This window comes from Centropristis striata, chromosome 18 (genome assembly GCF_030273125.1).
Source record: "Centropristis striata isolate RG_2023a ecotype Rhode Island chromosome 18, C.striata_1.0, whole genome shotgun sequence".
Lineage (NCBI taxonomy): Eukaryota > Metazoa > Chordata > Actinopteri > Perciformes > Serranidae > Centropristis > Centropristis striata.
Window position 1 is genome coordinate 14,362,801 of NC_081534.1, and position 17,994 is coordinate 14,380,794.

A 17,994-nucleotide genomic window follows, 5' to 3' on the forward strand; every position below is an offset into this window, starting at 1 on the left:
AGGGCAAGAGTAACTTAATTTAGTAACTGCTCATAGTGGATTTGACTTCTTTCTCATGTTCGTCCTGAGGTTGTACAAATACAGAAAAAGAGATTAGGTTGTTTAAGTTGTAACAGACAGTGATGGATTAGTCAGACTTGTAGCTTTCAGAGGAAAAAGCCTTTAAAAAGCACATTTGAAAGCCACAGTTGTGGTGGCAGTAAAGTGATTCAAAATCTAACCAGACATTTCAAAATTGTTTCAATTTAAGCTCTTTCCAAACAGGAAATGCATAAAATTTCAGGTCTCACCTAGCTGTTATAGTAATGAGGATAGAGGTGGCCATTAATACCCCCTATGGCTTTATACAGGCTTGACAGGAGCCTTATGAATAGAGCAACAATGTTTGCACAATATTCGGCCCCTGGTGCACTAGAGAGCAGTGACACAGCAGGAGAGTGCTTCTGTTCTCTCACAGGCTGCATCAGATATGCAGTTCAAACATTATTTTGCCATAAAGCCTTAAAAAAAAGACCACTGTGTGCGTAAGGGACACTCACCAACCACTCTAACTGTGAATTCCTGAATAAAGTTTGTCATCGATTTCATAATTTATTGGATAGCCCATCCTATTGCCTACTGCATGATGTCTTAGAGTATCCAAACATAAAATGCCAATATGTTAAGTCAGGATAGATTGTGTATGTAAAGTATTTTGCTGGATATTCTTTGCAGAATGAAAATCCAAACAGTAGAGAGAGTGCTTTGCTGCAAGAAGGATTTGTTTACTGTTCCGTTTCTGTTTGTCAGCAGGATCAATATAGGGGTGCAAATCATGGGCTTCATCACAATACGATATAACATCAATTCATTGGACTACACTACGATATTTGCCGATATCACTGCCACGGTACGATTTTTATTCGGTTTGATTCAGGGGCCAACGATCGATACGAGAAGATATCATATGTCAATTTAACACAACCAGTTTCATTTGTATCAACCCACAAAAAAAACAACTCATATATGATATTACCATTTTATTTCCGAGCTCTTCCAGATATTTACATGAAAAACAGTCCATTAAAAATAATAAAATAGACCTTCTTTTCACTATAAAGTGCCACATTGCATTTAAGTGCAAATGTTTTTTTATTGTTTAACTTAAAGAGTCAGTGATGATCTTTCAATTATGAACATAGAGGTTATAGCTGTGTGCTCAATTTATTTCTCAAAACAAAACAGGGAGACTGGCAAAATAAAGGCATTTATTAAACACAACAATATGCATTGATACAGCTGGATCGTTCACCGATGAATCAATATATCGACAGGATAACATAAAAAACTGTCTCGTTTTTCATTAAACTTGGTGGAAGGGTGTGGCATGGGCCAAGGAAACAGTTCATTTTGGATTCATTTTGGAGCAGTTCTAAAACACAGGACGGACACATGACTTTTTTTTTTACCCTTAAGATTACATTCATGTGGTGTTGGAATATTCAGAGACATCCCTGCTGGGAAAATTCACGTGAAGACCCCCTTAAGTCTGAATAACAACCTCAGAAAGTCAATCAAAATGCCATCAGCATGCATGCATGTTGTTTCCACATTACAACTCAAAACTCATGACCACGCCGACGTCGGAAGAACAAATTCCCAACTCGGGGAAATGTAATCAGGGATAGTTAAGTGATGGATTCATTACACTGCTCTTAATGAGGCAAACAAGACATGCACTGCCCTCGCTGCTGCAGCCTCTATGTTAACCGAACAGCATTTAATTCACACTTGTGCCGTGTTGGACGTGTTCCTTGGCTCAGGAGCTCATTTAGACATTATTCCGGCAATAGACTGACGTGTAAAATTGCCATTAACCTAACCATGAAAGGGACACATTAGTCATTGACCACAGTGTTGGTCAGAGGGGAGTGTGACCTTACAGTAGTGTCAGCAGAAAGGTCAGCCAAATTAATCATGTCGGTATGTTTAGTAAAAGCTTTTTCCTTGTGCCCGTTAGTGGCGCCGCCCCCCTAAAAATACAATACCCCAGTCACTATCCAATCAAATGCTTCTATCACCTCATCTTCACACTACAGCCTTATTTAAAGCAAAGGGCTAATGTTTAATACTTTCAAGAGAAGCTCAAAAGGCCCTGGTGGTAACTGAAATGACTATGATATTGATTTTCTATCATGTGACATAGAAAGTCCTGACAGTATGTCTGTACATAATTCCACTATAAACAGCTTGGTAACGCACAATTGTTATATTGAACACTTAATTAACTGCATATTGTCAATAACTGTGGTTATTTACCTAAGGTGAGGGTTCCTCCTGTCCACAGACAGGACACAAATAATTCAGCAGCTCTTTTTTTCCCCAACTTTAATCACACCTAATTTGTGTGGATGTGCCAAGCAGCTGCAACGTTGCCTTATTTGCATTCTGACAGGCGGCTTTGACGCATCGCCACATGCTGGCATACAGACGCTGTCCTCTCTCCAAATTGCCTGCTAAGTAGCTCCTGGACATCAGCAGTCACCCTGTCCGTCTGTACTGTTTGTGACTGCTATGTTCACATATTTCCAGCCTGATTCCTCTGGTGGCTCTCAGACACAAACTGCTTCTGTCATCAGGCGCTGAAATGCAGCTGGATTTCGCATCTACCGACATGATTTGGCTTCTTTCTTTCCTCTTTCTGACGCAAAAACAAATAATAATAGAAGAAAAGTACAATGCAGAGGCTCCTAACAATGTGACACAGACAATATCTTTCAATCTCACATGTTGATGGTTTGTTTGTCAGCTTTTGTCATCATAAAGTCACCATGGTAATAATGGAGGCGAAAACAATAAAAACTCCCATCCATCAATGTTTGCACAAAAAACAATATCACAAGTTTTAGTCCAACATCTTACACCACCTGTCACATAATGCACCAAAAGCCACAGAGACTCACTGAAGTCCTAATCCATTGAGAAAACTTTTAAATCCCACACTCAATAATTTATGTGGAACATTTTCTAGAGAGTAGACACCAAACACATCTTCCTCGATGTGAAATTAATCAGTCATGTTTAATTAAAGCTGGCATGGGCTGCACATTATTCACTGAGCAGGAATCTCAGATTGGGAAGAAGAAAAAAAACAGCATGCTAGCATTTATGGCAGCGAGAAGCTCACAGGCTTGCATGTAGCTGCAGGGAGGGAGTGTTCAAGACATCACTTCACACATCGGGGGAGACAGCAGAGCTGCGGGCAGCAAAGCAGCCCCTCACTCCGCCTGTCACTGATGGTGTGACAAGGTTGGTTGCTCTGACCCTTCACTCAGCACTCACAGCCTCCTGTACTTCACACTGTAGCAACCCAGGAGCAGCCCTGCAGATTTCATATTACATTTTCGTAATCACTTGGGGAAAAAAATTGCAAAAAACGACAGCATAATGCAGTAAATCAAATCTATCTACCTAGCTAAACTCATTCTTAATTTACCTCTATGACTTAAGACCCAACTAAATTCCATAAGGTAGCCAGTACTGGGTCTAAAAAACACTATAATTGTGTCTATTTGTAGGATTTTATAGTATAAATTGGTGGAAAATAAGTATAGCCTTTAACAGAGTTGCAACAGATCACTTCTTAATCAATTAATAAGTAAATTATTTGAGTTATTATATGATGTTAAGTGTTAAAATATCTTTTTTTGTCCAGACAACAGTCCTAAACCCAATAATATTATATATTTGAGAAAAACAAACCTCCCATTAGAGAAGCTAGAAACAGCAAATATTTGGCTCTATGTATCTATATATCTATATCAGTAAATTATTGAATAAATGACTATACAATGGCAAGAAAAGAGGCAAAAATTGCCATAACAAGTTAAAATATGATGTGTTTGTTTGGCAAACCAATAGTCCAAACCCAATAATATTAAAAACAGAAAATGAAGAAATAAATAAACATTTGACAAGCTGGAACCCGAACCGCCAATATTTTTCACCTCTAGCTCTATTAGACAATTAGAACAATTCTCAGTAAACCATCAAATTCATTTCTCTATAAAATGTGGAAAAAAAGAGAAAAATATGCACCACAAGTACTAGTGAAATATGTAGAGTTTTTGTCCGGCCAACAGGCCAAAACCCAATAAAATGTATTTTAAAAAAATAAAGAAAAAGTGAAGAAATAAAAAATGAAAATCCTCACATCAGAGAAACTCGAACCATCAGATATTTGGCACTTCTAGCTCTATTAGAAAATTAGAGCAACTATTAGTAAGTTATTTATTTTATATATATATATATATATATATATATATATATATATAATTATTATTATTATTATTTATTTTTTTTAAATTAGCTGGAACCAGCAAATATTTGGCATGTCCGGCTCTATTTAAAAAATAGAACAATTAATAAAATAAAAAGCTTTTTCTCTAATGCATCAATAATTCGACTTACCGACTAACTTCCGGTATCAGTTCGACTAAGCTAGTTTAATTCATGCTGTAGTTGTTTTAGTAAAGTCCTGATGGCAGCGGGACTAGCCAGCTCACTCAAAAGGAAGTAAAGTCAAGCAATTACAACAGAGACTGAAGTCCATAATAGTGTGCAGCCTGTAATTGAACAGCTTTTTACACCACAGCACATTGAGCTCAGCCACATTTGGCACCAAGACAAACAAAAGCTCTCCAGTCCAGCACGGAAACACAACAGTCCATTAGCTTACTACGAACAGCCAGAGGCACATATTGTCCTTCTTGATACATTTTACTGCCAGAAATCTTTACAACATTGTACCGAATCCAAACATTGTCTCACTCACTTTCGTGCTTTGAAGTTCCCCATGTGTGCCGCGGAACTCCGGGGCTCTTGATAATCGCTCTGCCGGCGGATTTCAGGGCATCCATCCCGAGGTGTGTCGGCTCTCCTCTCCGGCAGGTGATTCCCCAGTCTCCGCACCACAGGGAGGTAAATAAATACAGCGGGCTGGGCTCGACGGAGGGAGGATGCGCCAAACAGGAGAAAAAGCGAACAGAGATATAAGTTCCCACCCTGAACCGCTCTCGTTTTCTCCCCTCACACACAGAGAGAGAGACTGGCAGCCAGCTGAGGGCAAGCACACACACCTACTGCACCGGCTCCAAACTTAAGGGCGTGTCCCTCTAACCTCCATCAGCTGACACTCCAAAGTGCTCCAGTTTTAGGCCGCGACCTTAATGAAAAATCACTACAGTGTTATTGCATCGTGAAGGACTTATACTCACTAATGAGTTTATGGCTAATGAGCTTACAATTGCACTTTTGTCTCATGGGATTTTTGTGGTTTATTGACCTTTCTCTGTGGTAGAAGCACTGTTGCCAAGTTTTGTTCTTAGAGAAAGCTATGTAATGTATTTAATTTGTTATGTTAATAAACAATACTCTTTATTTGTTTTAATTCATTACAGAATTCAAATCATAGGAAACCATCTCACAACATTTCCTGTATTTCTAGGCTACAAAAAGAACACTGTCTGAATACCTGACAATATAATTTGGCACAATTTATCACAACTATAAAACTAAGCATCATTTAAGGCAGATGCTTTCATTTTTTTGTATGTTGGCGCCCTCTATTGATTGCAACTAGTCATTACAGCGTTGTTGTTACCAGTCGTAGTTTACTACACACTATAGATGCAACACCAATACAATTTAGTATGCCAGGAAAGATTAAGTATGTCCCAATACACATTATGTCAAATGCAGTATGCTAAATATACCAGGATGTGATACTGCATCCGGTCACATTTTGCAATGTGCAAGCAAGCAAGCTTTTCTTACTGTTTTGACTCACAATCCACTGCACAGAAGCAGAAAACGCATATACATTTCAGCTTCATCTTTTCTGAGTTTCTCCAAACCTCTTTTGTTTACTGGTAAATTTACTGGATCATTTTACTTAAAAAATATATATATATTAATGTTGAACTAGATTTGGAGCCAGTTACATAGGGTCACAAGAACACATTTAAGAGGTTATAAGGCAAAAAGGTTGTGAACAGGCTCATTCCTAGGATCCCAGGGTCCTGTGGCTCCCAGACTTATATATGTGACACATAATGGGAACATCGGAAAGAATCGTATGTTTCCAGGATCCAGTGTTCCCTAGCTCTATAAAACACAGAAGGAAAACCTTAAAAAGATGTTCCCGAGCTGTTTTCACTTGGGCTAGGGTTAGGACTAGGTAAGGGGACTATGAACTTGACTGTGAGTCATGATATTACATTGGCACAGGGCATAGTCTAGATAATAGTAAGGATTTTTTTTGTATGGAGAACTACACACAAACATAATTTAGCTCTGAATTTATAATTTTTGTATTATAATTATAAGAATAATAAAACAATTTAAAAGAAACACAAAAGAGGAACAACAGATAAAAAATGGAGACATCATTATTTATATCAATCAGATTAGATTAGGAAAGAGGTTAGGGTTAATTTGATAATATTTATACTATAACTTGAAATAATAAAAAATAAATAACTTGGAATACTTTAACTTGAAATCGGTCAAATTTGACCCAATAGGAGGGTTAATGTGTGTTAACAGAATATTGAACTGGGGAACCTTGATGTGCTCCCATTAGAAACCACTGGTTTAAGATGATTACCATAACCTGCAACATCCTCAGTTCGGTATAGACCTTTATATGACATTTGCATTATACCAAATGTTCCCGTCTACTTCTACTGTGCAGCTTTACAATAAAAGAAACACACCAGCTTGTCAGACTCCACTTGAACTTCTGCTGAAGAAAAATCAATTTGTGACAGACACAAATCATGCCTTGTGTTTTTGTCCTTCATGGTGAAATCTTTATTCAATTTCTCTCCACAACCCAGCACAGGTTATCACGTCATGTCCGAGTTCATCTCTCACAAGTATTTCACACTCAGGAAGCTAAGCAGAGCATGTATAGTCATGTAATTCTCATAAATCGTCTAGTAGGGGTTATTAGAGTTTAGCCTGAGGTGGCATGCTGCTGTTGTAATTTTGGTGCTCTGTGATCATTTGAGAGGGTCTTTAGTTTATATTTAATGCTCTCAGCTGCACACACTACTGCAACTACACTGACTGCTGTGCGTGTGGATATGTGTGTGTGTTTATGTGTTATCCTGGATACACAGCAAGTAGTAAAATCATGCAGCTACTTTTAAATTTAAGACTCTCCAGAAAAAGACTGCAGTGTTGCTGCCATGTTGTTGCGGCTAATGCGCGCAAGTATCTGCATTAGAATGAGCATCTTTACAAACTAAAGCAATGTGTCCCTCTCCGGTTAAGAAGTGAATAGCCTCCTGTCTGCTTCCCTGGAAGACTTTGGATTTGAGATTAATATTTATAATTAGTGGTATTTATAATAAATCCAGTCGATTCAATCACTGCCATAATGTCACAGAGCACCTTAAACTCCAATAGAGAACAACAGTTACAGGCTCCAACAGTTTCAAGATGTCATTTTCAACTGGTTCACAAAAGAGTAATCGGACAGTGCAGCATGCGTGGTCCGTTTTAGGTTTTCCAATTCATGTGTGACCACTGCATTTTAAAATACCGGAGATATTCTTTAGGGTAGAAAATAATCACCCCTACTTTCTTGCAACTTGGCTTGAATGTGATATTTACTTGCTGACACGGCAGTTGTTAAGCCCCCATAAAACAAATCATGCTTGTGGGGTTTGTGTCTTTATTTGTAAAGGGAGCGGGAAGAGGGAGGTGAGGTCACTAAAAGAAGTGTAAGAGTACAGCTGAAGAAGAGAGGGCTTCATGAAGTAGATTTATGATAGAGGGGGTGTAAGGTAGTCTCTTTCAGAAAGGACAACATAGAAAAAACAGACTGAACTAGTCAGCTAACATGCTCTCAGTCACTTCTGTAATGGATGCTATCCTGACTGCTTTACAGTTTACCCCCCTCCATTTTTAATGTCATAGTCTCATGCTATTTGTCTCATACACACACTCACACACTTTTTCATTTGCTCTCTCTAAAACCCGCGTCTTCCTTAGAGGCTGGAGCTAGAAGGCAACTGGTGGGAGGGCCTGTCTCGGAAGCAGGAGGTGGCCTTGGCCAACGATTCTCAGGTCAATCCAGTGACGTGTCAGCTCATGGATTTCTTTATTTCCATAAAACCTGACTAATCTTTTAACCAAGTACAAAGCCTGCATTGGAGGACCTCATACACCGTCTATTTCAAAGACTGGGTAAGCTGTCCCTTCTTCTCCTCCTGCTTCTCCTCCTGGTTTCTCTCTTCCCTCCTGCTCCTCTCCTTCTCCTCCTCCCCCCTCTTGTCTTTCTTCCAGTTCTGAGGCACACAGGTAGTCTTGGGACTGGGACTGCGAGTGTCCCAGGGACTCCACCGACAAGCTTCGGCTAGACAGGATGCTACTTAGGCTGGACTGGCGGGCGCCTCTGGGATGGGTCTCAATTTCCACACGAACCTCAATATTGGTTCCTTCCCTGTGATGACGGAAGAGACACATAAGGAAATCAATATAAAGCTGCCAGGCGGCAAGATCCCTTACTTCAGTTAAAAGTATTGATACCACACCACAGAATTACTCCACTAGTAAAAGTCCTGCATTCAAAACTTACTTCAGTAAAAGTATTAGCATCAAAATCTACTTAAAGTATCAAAAGTAAAAGTAGTTGTTGCATTTTTGATGCATCATTTTACTGTTGTCCAGGTAGGACTCATTTTAACTACTTAATAGACTTTTATGTGGTTTAATATGTAAACATGCAAATTGTTTAACGTGACATGAAAGTAGCTAAAGCTAGCAGCTAAATGTAGTGGAGTAAAAAGTGTAAAATTGTGCCTCAAAAAGTAGTAAAGTAGAAGTAAAAAGTTAGATATGTGGAGTACAAGTACCTCAAAATTGTACTTAAGTACAGTACTTGAGGAAATGTACTTGGATACAATCCTCCATTACAGCCAGGTAATTAAAAATGTTTCTGACTTGAAGAAGTTCATGCAAAGAATGCCTTGATGATGCAGCTAAAGTCATGTGATAGATCAACAGCAGGATTATATGTTTACAGTCTTCTTCCAGAAATGTTTTGCTGAGGAATGTGAAAACACCTTTCTAGTGATAAACTGTGCACGGATAAAAGTCAGTATAGTGAAGTTCAAACACTTTAGGGGACAAAAACAAGATTTAGGGGATCTTGAAACATAAGTATTATATGCCAAATATTTTCCAAAAACAATTGAAGAACAAGACTAACAGTCTACACACAGGGTAGTGTACATGGGCACTTTGAGCTTAGTGCTAAAATATTGAAAGATAATGCTTACATGCTAATGCTTAGCAGGAACTAGCTTAGCCTACACGTTCAGAGGTGTTAGCATGCTAACATGCTATGCTAATGAGCACTGAACACAAAGAATGCCATCAGTTTCTCAGGTCATTGGTTATAAACCAAAATGTTGGAAAAAATTAAAATGCTAGATGACAAGTTATGGAATAACCAAAGTTATTACAAAAAATCCTGAGGGAAATATCTATATCAAATCTCTTGGCAATCCACAGTGGAGACATTCCAGTCTGGACCAAAGTGGTCACACTGAACACACCACCAGTTATTTTGCAAGCCTTAAAGCCATGCCGTTAACATAAAATACTGCCTTAAAACATATAGAGAGGGGTAGGAGCTGAAAAGAGGAGAGTCTGAGGCAACTTTACCTCAAAGGAAGCACTTGTGGGTCATTAAGCTTGCTGTCAGGCACAATAACCACCTCGCAGTCTGATTGGCTGTCCTGCTGGGTGTATCCGTGGTGTTTTGTGGCTTCATCCAATTCGTCGTAGCTATCTAGCTCTGGGGGTGTGGTGCTTGTACTTGGGAGGACACCCACTTCCTGTACACTGACTCTGACTTCCTGGACGGTGGTGTCACTGAGCGTTGGGTTGTTCTGACCCGTCCAGTGGTCACTGACTACATGAGAGAATAGAAGATCTATAAGAGAAGTACAAACTTCATCAGATCAGGTCGCGCTTTGGAGCAAAAATTACAATGCATCCAGTACTTTAGTCAAGAGTTAATTACACAATTATTAAAGTAATAGCTCTATATTTGAGATATACGGTTATTCACTTGTATTTAGTTCATTGTTTGAAGCTGGAGATGAAGCTTAGCTTAGACAGACACAGAGTATCTTGTTTGTTTGAACAGTACACAAGCAGTGTCCGTTACATCTTTGTACTGGTTTTCTTTGCTTACAGTCTATATGATAAGCTAAGCTAAATGCCTCCTGGCTTCAGTTAAATGGTTAACATAGAAAAATAACAGTGTTATCCATTTTCTCATCTAACTTTGCACGAAAAAGCAAATAACCGCATTTCCCAAATTTTCAAGCTTTACCTTCAAATTCTATACTCACAGCTGGCTAAGTCCTCCAATTGGATTTTGTGTGTTTCAGGCGGTTCACTCTGTGGTCGGCACCAGCCGTTCCTACAGAGCGACATCGGCACAACCCCATAGACATACGTCAGCATTAATGGCACACCCACACCTGCAAGAGAACAGAAACAAAATCCAAATATGTTTATCAGAAATAATTGACTAGACTTTTTTGCCAAATCACATTTTAATAACAAACATTTTTTAATTGTCAAAAGCAGCAGAGGCAGTGGAGGTAAAAAAATAAAAAATAATAATAAAATATCTTGACTTTTAATCACAGGTATGGGTCTGGCACCAAAGACACTGAATTACAGACTTCCCATAATGCAACTGGGGTTGATGCTAGAATGTACCCACTGACCATAGTTACAAAAGGCAACTGGCACACTCCACAGACGAGAACACACAGATGGTTATTTAAACCCTGCAACAACATGACGCTTAAAGTAAGTATGAGGCCAAACACAGCATTGATCTGTCAATCTCTAAATAATTCATTATACTTGAAGATGGGACTCCTCTAATAAGTAACAAGGTGTAATCCTACCCACACCTTGTTTTGGCTAACTGATACCTTGAGTGATGGCGCTTGAGTAGTACTCCCTGTGACTAAAAATGTATGGACTTGCAGTTTAAAGACATTGGGCTATACGGTGGTGTAGTGGTTAACACTTTTGCTTCACAGTGAGTTTGCATGTTCTCCCTGTGTCAGCGTGGCTTCTCTCCGGGTCCTCCAGCTTCATCTGACAGTCCAAAGACGTGCAGCTTAGGTTTAATTGGTGACTCTAAAATGCCCGTAGGTGTGATTGAGAGCATGAATGATTGTTTGTCTTTATGTGTCAGCCATTCGATCATCAGGCGACCTGTCCAGTGTGTACCGTGCCTCTTCCTGGGATTGGCTTCAGCCGCCCACAACCCAAGTTTAGATAATGAATGAATGAAAGTTTTTCAACATGTAAAACTGGTGAATTGCCCCTTTAAAGAGTTTTGTCATCATATTATTATTACATTACCTAAAACCAACACAAGAGGGAGTCCCCCCTGCTTCACTGTGCACTGCAAACAATAAAGTTGCTAGAACACACTGATCTATAAATCCTTTCTTGTCATCTCAACCTCTATATCAATGCAATTTTATTGTTCCAAATATTGCTTAAATGCTCCAGGGCTTATATATTCCTTCAGGAACCTATTTCCTTGCAGGCTTTTAAATCGTTTAATTGGAGGGAACACGGTCTTGCATTAATCATCCATTTTATGTTTTCCTCTTGATCTGCTGCATATCTGTTTTATATAAGTTCTGTTGGTGTGCTTATTGCTGCTATTTTATTGGTCTCATTTCATGCCTTTGATCTTATGTGCTTCATGAATCTTATATTATCCTCTTCATGGTTTAGCTTATTCATTGTAAGTCTTGAAATATTTTTGTTTACAAGAAATGTTTGGGTATTATTATATTTTAAGACCAAACAATAAAATAAAAGATGAATTGTTTACTATAGTAAATTATTGGCGGTCTTAAGAATAGAGCAGCGTATAACGACTCTAATGAAGCCATTTTTATTTTCACAAGTTAGATGTCTTCCCACTCTCCTCCATAACCTTCACAAATGTACTTTTAACAAGCCCCAAACTCGATGAGCAGCAGCCTCCCTACTCTGTGTGATTATGCAACCTGTGATTGAGATAGGAATTTCAGAACACAAAACAGAGTGGCGCCGAAACAAAGGGACATCATTATCACAGCACGAACACTGGGGCGCTATTGACTCAGCGACAGGGTGAAACCAGGGCAAGAGGATGAGCCTGCCAGCCAACCAGTCCACAGAAAGAGAAGAGTGAATGCTAGAGGATGTGTATGTGTGTCTGTGTGAGTGAAAAAGATAGAAACCACAAATATGAGAACTAAATTGTAGTGTGATGAGAGCACAGCACAGACGACAGACGATAAAACATGTGGCAGAGAGAAAAATGAGACTTATGGGGCGTAGAAGAGACAGAGATGCAAGCACAGAGGGAGATACACAGGAGATGAGGGTGAAAAGTACAGTGCGGCTAAATTTGTGTGTGTGTGTGTGTGTGTGTGTGTGTGTGTGTGTGTGTGTGTGTGTGTGTGCTAAGGGGGGAGCCATCAGTGTGCGGTTCAGTGATGGGCATGACACTGCAGAAGGAAGCTGAGCAGCTGCTAAAGCCTTAAGGATTTCTGTCACAGACATGAATATAACCTACAGTAGGAAGTGGCATGAGTCATTGAAGTGCTGCTTTGCACTTTGTGTGTGTGGTGATGGAATCAAGTGGTGTGTTTGCATACCGAAATGTAGCCTGTTGGGATTCATATGGCTGTATACTAAAAGTTTGTGCCAGATCAAGCCTGGATGCATGTTCAGCCATGTTAAAAGAAAAGTGTGACAATTTTGGAAATCTCCTTTTTTGCTTTCTTGCCAGTCCAGTTGATACCACTTTAATTTTGTGCAGTAAATCTGAGTTATCTAAGCATATACTATGGTCTGGGTGAATACTCACTGCTGATTAGCTGCAGGGTGTCTATTATTTCTGATAATAGACACCTACAACTTAATTTCAGTGGAACTGTTTGCTCACTATTATAAATGAATGTGCTGGCTACAAAATATCAACCTGTATTTAAAAAAGTAGCAACAGGAGAGCAGTAAAGCCTTCATTTAGGGGTAGTATGGTAATGAATAGGGATGCACTAGATACATATAGTTCAGTAACAGTTCAGTATCTGCAAAGAAATTCAGAATTGATGCATACCTAGTAATGACTGTTCCAGGTGTTAGTCAAAGGGAAATAGAGTTGTGGCTTGTCAAAAACTTTTTAAATTGCAAAACACATGAAGACGAAATAAAGGGCCTTATTTTTTTTCTTTGGCAAGTTACCATAATATAAGCAAGATAATGCCCTTTGAGGTGTCCATTATCAGGAATTAATCTACAATGAGATGGGATTATCTCTGATGTGGTTTGGTTCTGTTAATAGGTAACAAAATCCTCCCATTGGTGCCTTACTGCTGACTGATTAACACATAAAATCCAGTTTGTTTGTTTTTTTATATATTTTTGGGCATTTTGTAGCTTTACAGTAGAGATATTTAGAGTGAAAGGGGGAGACATGCGGGAAAGGGCTCCGAGCCGGACTCGAACCCGGGCCGCCCGCTTACGAGGCCTGGCCCTCTGTGGTATGTGCTCCACCAGGTGTGCCAGCGGGAACGCCCTAAAATCCCATTTGTTTAATTAGTGATTGTTCAGACATACTTTGTGCTAAGCTAAGTTAGCTGACTGCATCATATTAAGCTACAGATATGAGAGTGTAAGATGTTTTTTCTTTTTTAACTCTCAACAAGAAAGCAAATAAGCTTTTCCCCCCAAATGTTAAACCAATTCTTTAATTTAAGGTTCAATTTGTGAGTAGAGTGTGAAAAGATGTGGCATTTCTGTCCCTTGTTGATCCCAGAGTCTTACTCATTATTATGGAAGGGATTATCCGAGACACTCCACAGCTAGCAGCCAGTGTGCTGGACAAACCCACATGGATCTTCTTTATCTTTAATGACTTTCTGTTCCAATTTAATACTGCCCTTAGATATTAGAAATGCATTTCAGAATCAGAATCGTTTTTATTGCCAAGGACGTTTTCAAATTTACTTATTACTCCAATAAAAGCAAATACCTTAAATTACCATATTTAGCATATGAGGTCACTTTGGTGTCAGACCAAAACTTTCAAGATATTGTGCAGATCTCATCTACTTGCTTTAATACAATTTCTATAACTAATTTTCTGCTACTTTTGTAAAAACAAGTTCATTTGACACTTTAATAACTCCCCTCAGGGTGCAGGACAGAAGGCAGCCATGTTGTTGTTTGTTCCTTACCCACAGTGACAGCTGCTATGACCGGCGACACAAACACTGACATCATCACCCCACTCGCCACAGTCAAGTAGTGCTTACTTCCTGAGATATTGTTTTTCTTACAGCGACCATGGACCTGGGAGGCAATAAATAAAACATAAATTAGATCATGGAAATTTAATTTGTTTCTTGTTGTTCTCATTCTGTGCAACCACTTATTCCTGTCACTTATTCATGTCCACTAATACATGCACCGCAGCATGCACGATGGGGAAAGTAAACTGTGAAACCTGTACAAGCTATCACCACAGAGCTCTGACACAAAGACAAAGACACTTAATGGATGTTAAGTGCACACTTTGGTTGCCATAAGGTGCCAGTAGTTTACCTTTCACCTGAGCTGCATGATGTTCAAAAGCTGATTTTACATCTGTTGTTACATTCAAAGTAACCAGATATTTAAGAAAGTACTGTATCTTATTGAAGATTCTGAATAAGTTGTTCATATTAATTTGTTCACTTTAAATATTCTAGTCAGCAGTTTGCACATTCTGGATTGTTGTCCAGTGGTATTGTACTTAAGTAAGTTTTTGAGGTACTTGTACTTTACTTGAGTATTTCCATTTTAAGTAACTTTATACTTCAACTCCACTAAAATTTGAGGCAAATATGGTACTTTTTACTCCACTACATTCAGCTGCCAGCTTTAGTTACTATTTACTTTTCTGGTCAAGATTTAACATGAAAAACATGTGATCAATACAAAATAATTATGCATTTTTATTTATTAAACCACATAACAGCATATGAAGTAGTTAAAATGAACCATACCTATACAACTGTAAAATGCTGCTTACAAAAATACATCTAACAAATAATTTAATAGTATAATTGAATTATTTAAAACAATCTGATTGGGTCCATTCTGCATAACAAATACTTTTACTTTTGATAGTTTAAGTACATTTTGATGCAGATACTTTTGTACTTTTACTTCAATAAGTTAATGCAGGACTTTTACTTGAAGTGGAGAAATTTCAAATCTGAGTGTGTTATCAGTACTTTTACTTAAGTAAGGAATCTGAATTATTTTTCCACCACTACTGTCGTCTTTGCGGCACAAACTCAACCAGGCACTAATTCATTCAAACCAGTTATTTGACGTGACAAAACTGGCTGTTTTGTACCTTTCGGCCCATGTAGATTGGTATGCCCACAATGATGACTGGGATGGCGATGCCCGCTATAAGGGAGATGACCACCGGCGCTCCGAGCAACATGCCCACCTGCCACAGAACCTTACGGGTTTGAGACCATGGCTTCTTCCCCCAGAATGTGCATCCTGAGGGACTGAGACACACAGGAGACACAACAGTAGAGATCACATACAAGCCCAAACTCTCATTATGGACAAAATGAATGGTGCACATTAAAACATACTGCAATTTTAGCCACAATGTCATTTTTAGCCATTATCGTCGTGGTTGTATGGGCGGCAATGTCCAATAGATTTTGGTCAGAAGATCTATTGCATGGATTGCCATCTCCGTTTTTCATTTCAGCTTTGTCCTGTCTCTCTCAATTACAGTCATTTATAGCTACCATTCAAACACTCATTTATGTGTCACACTGCTGTAAGATAAATGGAAAAGCTGGGGTCATTTAAAACTGTTTATGAGGAGTCAATACTTTGTCACTTGATATTACATTCGCTATAATAAGTGTTGCCTTAAAATGCTTCTCTAATGCACTATCAGCCTTCGGTGTTGTGGTGTAATTTTAAATGTCGAGGAGAGCTGTACAACACTGACTAATGCCGTTTGGTCTTAATCAAGCAGCAATTAACTTGTCAGAGCAGCAGTGACAATGTGAGCAACACAAACAGCACCTTAGGGCTGTGCCGTTTCTCAAAGCATGTGTTTGTGTTACAGCAGCAAATGTCATGTTGGGGTTCTAAAAGCCTTAGTGGAGGGGAATTATGGGGAGACGTTAAAGTTGTGCTCTGTTGCTCTGAAGTGGAGGTTTGCTGTGAGATGCTAAAAGCTTTGCCCTTCTATCGGACGTTCACCGTAATTTATAGTGTGACAGACAGACGAGGATGAGGGGTGAGAAAAGGAGAAGAGACAGGGGAGAAAAGGAGGTGTAAAAAGACTCTTTTTCATCTGATGCATTCATCAACACTGTGGCACAAATAAAGGATAAACACATGGACGTGTCCAGCAGAAGGATTAAACTGCTGATCAGCTTCTAGCTAGTCTTATAGCTTGAGTTACATATTTTGCCGCATGGAAATATGGAGGCAGATAGATCTGATTAATGGATGACAAGTCAGCAGTGACTCCCTTCCAGGACTGGAAAAATCAATGGAAGCCCAGACGAGCAGTTTAAAGCAGCAAAGCCTCTACAGTGACATAATGCACATGCTTTGCTGACCGGCCCAGTTTTTATCTCCTAATTGGTTTTGCCTTCCATACAGCTGGGATCGTGGTGTTAAACACAGGTGTACTCATTGTAGTAAAGTTCATTTCAAGTTTTTGTCCTTTAGGAAAAATTGAAGAAGCTCCTTAGTGTCTTACACAAGTTGGACCCGGGCCACAGATCATTTTCTCACCTCATGCTGCTGTGAGACTGATATCAAATTCTGCTGCCCTGTCTCCTGTGTTTTTGTGCAGTACTTTCACTGCATAGGTCCCAAACATCAAGATCATTGTGGGGCTGCAACTAATGATTATTTTCATGAGTATGGTATGGTCTATAAAATGTCAGAAAATAGTGAAAACTGTTTTTATATACCATGTTTTACTGTGTCTATCCTGATTGACAAGTTGATATCATGGTCATCTGTCTGTCTATCAGGTTAGAGGCAGTAGCCCCACCCTAAAGCTTACCTTGCTTTATCATCTATTTTACTAGAAATGTGAACATAATTCATAGAATTAACATCATGTTGTATTGAAGAAAACTTGAAACTAGCCACTTAGACCATAAAGTCATTAAGTCATTAAATGTTTACTGATGTAATAAATTAAGTGAGGGGTAGAGATATTTTTTATAGACCTCTATACAATTGGACTTCTTTTTTCAGCCAGTAGAGTCGCCCCCTGCTGGAAAGAATTAGAGAGAATGCAGGTTTAAGGAACTTCCACAATGTCTTCACCTTTAAGACACAGGGCTATAGCCGTTTTTCCATCATCAAATTTCTATGTGCATTTTTAAAGATTTGAATTAGAAAAGCTTGATGGAAACACCAAAATTCTAGATTTTTTTTTCTTTAAATGTGCATAAAAGTTTTTACACTCGCTTGAGGTGGTTTATGTCTTTTTCAAAAAAATAGTTAATTCATTAAACAGGAGATGAAAAAGATTTTTCCAAATAAGTTCTAACATAGCTAACACTTGACTGATGAGCTGACATGAAAGAACAACTTTAAGTTGCCCATTTTAATCTAATTCCTGAAGACTTTTTTTTCCTGAAGACTATTCTCTTGTGGGTGGCCAAGGTTGTCTGATTAGCAACCTAAGTTTTAATTATTTTTTCTTTCTTGCTCAATCTCTTCTTCTTCTGTTTTCTTCCTCGCATAATCTCTTCTTCCACTACTGTTTACACTGCCATCTTCTGACCAAAGTACATTTATGTAGCTTTGTTTATTCGATCTGTTAATTCTTCAGTTGATGGAAAAGTCTCT

General features: G+C 38.8%; 2 protein-coding genes across 2 annotated transcripts in view; both read right to left on the reverse strand.

Annotated features, from left to right (window-relative positions):
- The window catches only part of si:dkey-71h2.2 (low density lipoprotein receptor adapter protein 1), a 56,087-nt gene extending 51,050 nt beyond the window's left edge, over positions 1-5,037 (reverse strand). The window contains exon 1 of the mRNA XM_059357079.1: positions 4,814-5,037. Within this exon, the coding sequence (XP_059213062.1) occupies positions 4,814-4,898 (85 nt within the window). The 5' untranslated portion in view covers positions 4,899-5,037. The remainder of the gene's footprint in view (positions 1-4,813) is intronic.
- Positions 5,038-6,573: 1,536 nt separating this feature from the next.
- The window catches only part of si:ch211-278j3.3 (E3 ubiquitin-protein ligase RNF19B), a 46,144-nt gene continuing 34,723 nt past the window's right edge, over positions 6,574-17,994 (reverse strand). The window contains exons 8-12 of the mRNA XM_059355654.1: positions 15,497-15,659; positions 14,331-14,445; positions 10,413-10,544; positions 9,718-9,988; positions 6,574-8,491 (exon numbers count right to left, since the gene is read on the reverse strand). Coding sequence (XP_059211637.1) covers positions 8,209-8,491; positions 9,718-9,988; positions 10,413-10,544; positions 14,331-14,445; positions 15,497-15,659 — 964 coding nt within the window. The 3' untranslated portion in view covers positions 6,574-8,208. The remainder of the gene's footprint in view (positions 8,492-9,717; positions 9,989-10,412; positions 10,545-14,330; positions 14,446-15,496; positions 15,660-17,994) is intronic.